This window comes from Bos grunniens, chromosome 10, assembly GCF_055505025.1.
Source record: "Bos grunniens cultivar Pamir isolate PY7600 chromosome 10, Bosgru_T2T1.0, whole genome shotgun sequence".
Lineage (NCBI taxonomy): Eukaryota > Metazoa > Chordata > Mammalia > Artiodactyla > Bovidae > Bos > Bos grunniens.
Window position 1 is genome coordinate 35,795,907 of NC_141174.1, and position 8,044 is coordinate 35,803,950.

At 35.4% G+C, this 8,044-nt stretch overlaps 1 protein-coding gene across 9 annotated transcripts in view; it reads left to right on the forward strand.

Annotated features, from left to right (window-relative positions):
• The window catches only part of DLGAP5 (DLG associated protein 5), a 45,809-nt gene extending 38,672 nt beyond the window's left edge, over positions 1-7,137 (forward strand). For 5 of the 9 annotated variants that reach the window (XM_086320589.1, XM_086320585.1, XM_086320584.1 and 2 more), the window contains 5 exons: positions 428-611; positions 2,059-2,119; positions 3,134-3,377; positions 4,224-4,273; positions 6,607-7,137. In XM_086320589.1, coding sequence (XP_086176715.1) covers positions 428-611; positions 2,059-2,119; positions 3,134-3,377; positions 4,224-4,273; positions 6,607-6,747 — 680 coding nt within the window. In that variant the 3' untranslated portion in view covers positions 6,748-7,137. The remainder of the gene's footprint in view (positions 1-427; positions 612-2,058; positions 2,120-3,133; positions 3,378-4,223; positions 4,274-6,606) is intronic. The other 4 variants (XM_086320591.1, XM_086320588.1, XM_086320586.1 and 1 more) reach the window with 1 other exon arrangement.
• The last annotated feature ends 907 nt before the right edge of the window (positions 7,138-8,044 follow it).

Genomic DNA, 8,044 nt, shown 5'->3' on the forward strand with positions numbered 1-8,044 from the left:
TGGTGGCTTAGGATTTATTTTCTCAGGTTTACTAGGAAATACACTACTCATCCATCTGTATTGCACTTCGAAAATTTCCTGAGTTTTGTTGTCTCTTTGTTTCGTCTGTCCTTGAAAATTATCTTACAAATTTTAAAAGTCACTGACCTTAAAAAAAGAGGATGCTTTGTCCTTGTAGTGTTCTCCCTTTTAAGATCATCTCTTTACTGTTTATAGTAGTGAAATGTTAAGAGGAAGCCGTTAGTGTGTGTGTTCAGTATCATCTTTAACTGAAAGTCTCAGACATTTGACTTTAACAAACATTATTTTATAGGAGAAAGAGGCTAGTTGGTAGGGGAATAGGAAGAATTGGCACTGTCTCTCTAACTATAGTGAAAAATGAATGAAAGAGCTTTTTGGTGTTGAGATGATTTCTTTCATCTTCTAGGACTTTCTTCTGAATGTCTTTCTCAAAGACTTAAAACACCTCAGTCTGTCAGCAAAACTGTGTCTGAGACCAGGGCTGAGATGGGCCTTATAAGACAAACTACATCACCAGAGAATCCTGGTCCTCAGGGTGCCAAAAGTGAACATGTTGATAAGACTTTGATTTCAAATATTCCTGGAAACAGGTATTTCTTTAATGTGTTATTACTAAGAGTTTAACAGATGTAGACATTAAATACCATTTCCAATTATTAACCTGTTAAGTATGCAACACATATATTTTTAAATTTCACAATGACCATAACATATAGGCAATATTTCTATTTTATAAAGGAGGAAATTAAGGCTTCAGATTTCAGATTTGGAAATGGTCATATTAAGAAGAAAAGAAACAATATAGTGTTCTTTGGTGCTAAACAGTGTAGTGTTCTTTTGTATGCAGTTTTGGTGCTTGACACATCTGAGCTCAAAACCAGTCATATGATATACTATGAAACTTCAGGTCAAGTTTAATTAACTCAGCTTCAGTTTCATCATGTATAAAGTAGTGCTGTTATGTCCCTGCAGGGTCATTAAGAGGTACGCACTTTTGTACCAGCCTTTATGGAAAGTACCTTGGGAATCCTGACTTGACAGATGGCAGAGCAGACAAGGGGGAGCTAATATGTACTGAACAATTATTATGGGCTGGACATGGTTCTAGGTTCCTATCACATAGTATCTCATTCAGTCCTCAAAACAACCAAATAGGGTACTAAATCCCCATTTTTCAAAAATGAGAAAATTTGGAAAGTGAGTAAGTTAGCCAAATTCATCTTGAGAAACACCCTATAACTTGAAATGGGAGAAACAAATGAAAGTTTTTCTTCGTAAGTATTTCATGGAACAAGTTGTAAAATTTCTAGTTTTTAATGTAAGCCACAGTATATTTAGCATTTATGGCAGTTAAAATACTTTAGATGCTTTAAAAATCTGTGGATTATAAGATACCAATTTATTGTCATTTCTTATCCTGCAGTTCATTTTCTTGTACTAAGAAGATCCAAAATTGTATTTAAGTGATATTACAAGTGCTGTTTAGGACTTCTCTTTACTTTTTAATTTCTAAAAATAGTCTCAAAAGAGCCTTTTTACAAACAACTTTGTACAATGAAGGCAAAGTGAAGCTGAAAACCAGAAAAATAGAGTATACTTAAAAAAAAAACTCCAAGAGATTGAGACAGATGTTTCTAATAAAACGTGAGTTAAGAACTTCAGGATTTGAATGTTTTGTGCTGTAGCTAACAAGTAAATGTAGCCAACTCCAGCTATACAATACTTGCATGTTGCTTCCATCCCCTAGAAGTAAGCTTTAGCTTACCCTTCCCTAGTATGTGGCTCTGGATTTGGCTGAGGTTCAAAAGATTTCCAATAGACTGATGAGCATGGTCAAAGGCTTGCAAGCATTCTGGGGAAAATGCATTTGGTTTCTAAGGCCATCCTGTAGTAGCTATCATCCAAAACTAATCTATTTGGATCAGGCCTGATCTTAGATGAGGGCCCAACTCTGACCCATAAAGGATAGTCTCAAAACAAGTCAAGACAGCAATATGTTTAATTTTCTGAGTACAGTGCTTCTTTTTTCTTTTTTAGGAACAGCATAGGAGAAGATGCTAAGTGTCTTGGATTACAAGATTTAATTGAAATAAACCATGTAAGTCCTGTTCCGATACATTAGGTAGCCCAGGATGTTATCTATTTGTATCAATATATATAGTAACTCCATAAACAACCCCCAGAATTTCCACTGGAAATTTTAATCAGTCATATGAAATGATAGTTCTTATTTCAAAGACCTTTGCCTTGTTTGAGACCATAGTGCCAATTTGTATTTCAGCTTACATCAAGATTATTTTTGTAAATAAAGTTTTATTATACTACAGCCACTGTCATTCATTTATGTATTTGGCTGCTTTCAAAACACAATGATTGAGTGTTCAGTGTTTGTGGCAGAGTCTGGCTTACAAAGCCTAAAATATTTATAGTTGACTCTTGGACAGAGGGCTTTCCAGGTGGTGTGGTGGTAAAGAATCTGGAGACTTGGGTTCTAGCCCTGGATCGAGAAGATTCTTTGGAGTAGGAAATGGCAACTGAACTCTAGTATTCTTGCCTAGAGAATTCCATGGACAGAGGAGACTGGCAGGCTGCAGTCCTTGGGGTCACAAAGAGTTGGATACAGCTGAGCACACACACACTTGAACGACAGCAGGAGGGGTGTGCCATCCCTCTGCACAGTTGAAAATCCACATAAAACTTACGTTGGCCCACTCCTTATACTTAGTTCTTCCATGTTAGTAGTTCCGCATCTGTGGATTCAACAACTGCAGATCCTATAGTATTTACCACTGAACAGATTCTAAGTGGACCCTTGCAGTTCAAATACGTACTGTTCAAGAGTCCATCATACACCTGGCCCTTCACATAGAATGTTTGTCAATCTCTGAACCGGGATATTGGTACTTGCTGAGAAACTTTCCTTAAGTTATACTATTGCTGTAATATTATCTGATCTCATTGTTCAAGAAGCAAGATAGTAGGATGGATTTATAGTGTTCTTTAGCTTGTGCTCAGAATGTCATCACTCTATTATTATTTTAAATAGTGACAAGACTTTTTATGTTTATTTAACTTTTGGGTAATTAAATGTAAAAATCATTTTTACTTCCAGGGTATAAATAAAATAAACTTTGAGATAGATTGTTTATCTAGTGAAAGAATGAATTCGGCTCTCCATGCTGGCAAAGTAGCAGACGATATTAATACTAACAAAAAGGAAGAAATTTCAGATATTGTGGAAGGAATGGAACTAAATTCAGTTACAACACAGGATGTTTTGATGATTAGCCCTGAAAAAAATATACAATCACAAAATAACATCTCATGGGAAGAAGAAACGAAAACTTCTCAGCCAGGTAAGGTCTTTTTAATGCATTTAAATAAGATTTCATTAAATAAATGAACTTGTCCTAAAGTATAGATTATTGTAAACACTTCCGGATATAGTTTCCAAGAATAAAGGTGGAGAAACTGGACACTTGCTGTAAATATCTAATGAGAATTAGTTCTCATTGTGGTACCCCACTCTCCACCCCAAATCTTTTGAGACAGACTTGTTAAAAATCAACAACAGATACTAATCCACGTTGGATTGCAGGAGCACTTTTGATTAGACCTTACTATCTGGGGTCCTTTGTTGTTTGTGAAGGCTCAGAATTAGAAAAATTCCCTTAAACTTTTTTTAGTTCTCTTCTTTTCCATCAAAGAACCTCAAACCTTTCTTTAAAATGTCCTTTTTTCTGCCCTAATACCTTTTCTTACCTATTTTGTTGCGATTGTTCTTCAATAGGAAATGGCTCTTGTGTTTATGTTATAATGTAATGTGTGATGGTTTCACCTCCTGTTTTTACCTGTTACCCTATGGTGCTGTTCTGGTTGGGGCCTAAGGTAAAATAAACATTATGACATTGAGCAGACACTTAATGCACTTCTGCTATGTTCTTATAGCGTCTTTTGGGTACCTTTAAATTACAAGCATGAGATTTATTTAGAGAAGACTTAGTATACTGAAATTAAGGATGAGAATTTTACACAGAAATTTAACTACATTTAAAAAGATATTATAGCATAAGATGGCGCATATTTTTCTTCGCCTTTGATATTTGGAAGTTTTCATATCTTTTAAGTCTGTCCATTTCTAACAACCCTTAACTGCAAGAATATTCTTTAAAAAGTTAAAAATTCTTTTTTTTTTTTTTCAGTATTATGTGATAATAAAAGTCTCACTACTGAATGCCATCTTCTTGATTCAGTAAGTTTTCAATTTATTTGAAAAGTTCTTTGTATTTTAGATATGTTTTATAAAATGAGTGTTATTTTTCAGTTTATATGCACAGTTTAAAATGTACATCCTGTCACTATTTACTCTGAAGTCCTTTTTTGTTCATTTTTTTCTCAAAATGGGAAAAAATTTTTCATATACTTTATAGTATGCTTTAGTATTAAACTGAAGATTTAATTCTTTTTATGGTTTATGTATCAAATTTGTTGTGACAGATTGGTTGAATACTTGAATATCTAGTATGCTCAGTATTTCTCAGTGATGCAAGAAAAAGATAATGCAAGATTTATACCCTTTTAAAGTGTATAGTTGAGAAGAAAATGTCTATCCTATCTTCAGTCATCAATGCTTATTTTCATTGTAATTCTTTTAGATTGCTATTTTTATGTCCTGTTATTTTATTTGGAAGCCCCCTGACCTTTACTTTTTAGTGACCTCTTGCCTCTAAGTCTACTCCAACATTTGCCTGTCTGTGAAGCCTTCCTGTTAAAGCTCTCACCTCTCACGTTTCTCTGTAGACAAAGGCATACAGTACATGCAGTACACACATTTAATCTCTTTTTGAGAGTTTAATATGAATAAACTATTGCATTCGTAAAACATACGATGCTTTCAGGAATCTATTTCCCTTATTAACTGGAAGCTTCTCTTCGGGCAGAGAAACTGATTCCTATTCCCGGATGCTGGCACCGAACAGTAGGACATAAATGGAAGAGTCTCCCTTGCCTACTGAGTGTCTGCAGCGCTGGTTTTCAGCCCTACTCCCGGATATTTTTATTTCAGTGATCTGGTTTTGGATGTTCACCAGGCAATTTATGTAGCCAGGGTCAGCAACTCTGGTTTACAGCCTTACCTTGAAATTTTCCAGGAACAATTGTTAAAATGAGTCAGGGAATGGGCTTTTTTTGCTAATCTTCAATCTCAGAATATAAAAAATTCATTAAGGCAAATGTAGGATAAAACAGCAACAATTTTTGTTAGTCTCACAAAGCCTGACAAATGCTTGGCTTTCTTAAGCCACTAATTCCTTAAGGACCTCTGACTATGTTGACTTTTATTATCTTTCAAAGCTGACTTCTCCATATTCAGCCTCTGGGCTCACTGCATCTCAGGAGCAGAATGGTTCCTGTGACATGCGCTGTTCATTCTTGGTTTCAGCCTTCTTTACTCAGAGGCTGACACCTCGGCGGACAGGGATTTCAGCATGAGGCCAGTTTATAGAACCCTGATTTAATCTCGTCCCCAGTTCTCAACTCTAAATGATTGGTTCTGATAATATATGATATTATAAATAAGTCTAGAAGTTAATCATAGCATTCTGTTTTTGATATATTATTAGTAATATAATTAAAATTGCTTCACAGTTATACATTTTCTTGTTGATAAATCTTAGTATCTTATAACTTAGTCTCCATGTGAGTTATTTTCCATTCCCATAAATATTAGGATTTATATTCTAGGATTTTTTTTAATAGGTATACCTTTAGACTCACATTATTACCAGCTCTGTGCATAATTTAAACCTGAAGTAGGGCTTGAGGGAGAACAAAGAGAAGGATCCTGGCAGGATCACACCAGTAAAAGATCTGTTAATTACAATGATGTGGACTAGGATGTGTGGAATCTGCATAAGTGGCCTCAGTTTTATTCATCCTGCATATGTTACTGAAGTCTGTCACCTTTTAAGGCATGTATTCCTTTTTAAAAATTTTTATTTTTTTTACTTTATTTTTAACTGGAGGATAATTGCTTTCCAATGTTGTGTTGGTTTCTGCCACACAAAAGCATGAATCAGCCATAAGTATACGTATGTCCTTTCCTTCTTGAATCTCCCCCTCACCTCCCACCACATCCCACCCCTCCAGGTTGTCACAGAACACCAGGTTGAGCTCCCTGGGTTATGCAGCAACTTCCCACTAGCGAGCTGTTTTATATATGATAATCTGTGTTTCAGTACTTCTCAATTTGTCCCACCCTCTCCTTCCTCCACTGTATCCAGAAGTCTGTTGTCTATGTCTGCATCTCTGTTCCTGCCTTGCAAATAGGTTCATCAGTACTATTTTTTTAGGTTCCATATATCAGGTATATATTCCTAATATACTTTTCAATTAAAAAAAAAACTATATTTTGAAATTAGATCCATAGGGGGAAGCATAACATTATGTTACTACGAATTTTATCATTGTGTACAAAAAATGTCATTTATATTATTAATTAATCCACTACTAATTTGAAAGATTGAACACTCACTTGGTAAAACTCTTGATACTTACTTTAGTGGCTTCTCTGAATTTCTTCTCTAGCCAGGCCTAAACTACAGTAATACATTCATTCAGGTGGAGAGAAGACATCAAGAACAGACCAGACACATTTCCTTTGGTGGTAACCTGATTTCCTTTTCACCTCTGAGGCCTCTCAGTGGAGAACAACCAGAAGAATTTTAAATTTAAAAATAAATCCAGACATTTTTCTTCATGTTATCAGTGCTATGTTCTTAGAATATTGAAAAGTTGAAGAGTGTTTGTGTTCACTGCTGTTCAAGCCACTTGTAGACTGTTGGCCCTCCTTAGGTGGATGCAGAACCTGTGGATACTGAGGGCCTGCTGTTAAGAGATGTAAGCATCCTTGAATTTTGGTATCTGTGTGTGTGTGAGGAGAGGGGGTGATCCTGGGATCAATCCAGCCACCCGCCTCAGGATTCTGAGGAATGATTGTGTAATATTTTAATATTCAGTGTTCATCAAAGTGTATTTTAGATATGATACTATTTCTCAAGGGAAGTGGGGATATGTTGTATATTAACCAATGCAGAATAAAAATGTACTGTGCCTTGCCTCTCTTGTTTAAAATGTATAAGCTTAAGTTAAGTATACCTACTCAGAGCTTACTAACATTCTTCAGTTTAATTGAAATATAATGTTAAACTTTGACAAATATTTGCATTCTTTTATACTTTATTCTTAATTTGAACTCTTAAATTTGTTGATATTGAACAGCTTGCATATTGCATTTTCAGGGTATGTTGAGTTTCTTTAGATATCAATCAGTATATTTGAAATACTTTCTCCTTTATAAAACTCTTGACTATAGGATTGCAGAAGACAGGGCCATCAGTACAACAGAGCACTAAGATGACTCATAGTAGCGAAAGCTTGCCATCAGACCTGGGGCCAGTTATTTCTGTTTGCAAATGAGGTGAGTGTTGGAGGTATTCACCAAACAAGCAGCAACTTTATGGATAATTCTTTAAGATGAGGGCCTTCCAAACAAGAAAGGAAAAGCACATCCACTTTTGTTAGAGGAAGTTGTGTTGGGCTTGTAGAAAAGACAGTATTATCAAAGTTGGGAGTTTTCTAAGGGTCCAGGGCCATGAACATGTAAAAGAGATGAGTACAGAGCAACCCTAGACTTAGAACATATACAAAGCAATATGTAATATAACAATAAGATAATATTTGCCCTCAAGGATAGAGTCAGTGTGTGCATGCTCAGTTGTGTCTAACTCTTTGCAACCCTGTGGACTGAAGCCTGCCAGGCTCCTCTGTCCATGAGATTTTCCAGGCAAGAATACTGGAGTGGGTTGCCATTGATAAAGTAGATGAGAATAAAACAGTATCAGTCAGTAAACATGATTTTTTTTTAGGTTTAATAAGATGTACTGTTGAATCACTTAGAAAACTTTTGGCTGTTAAGTAACAATGCAGTGAACTCCAATTGGCTTAACAATAAGGAAGTTCATTA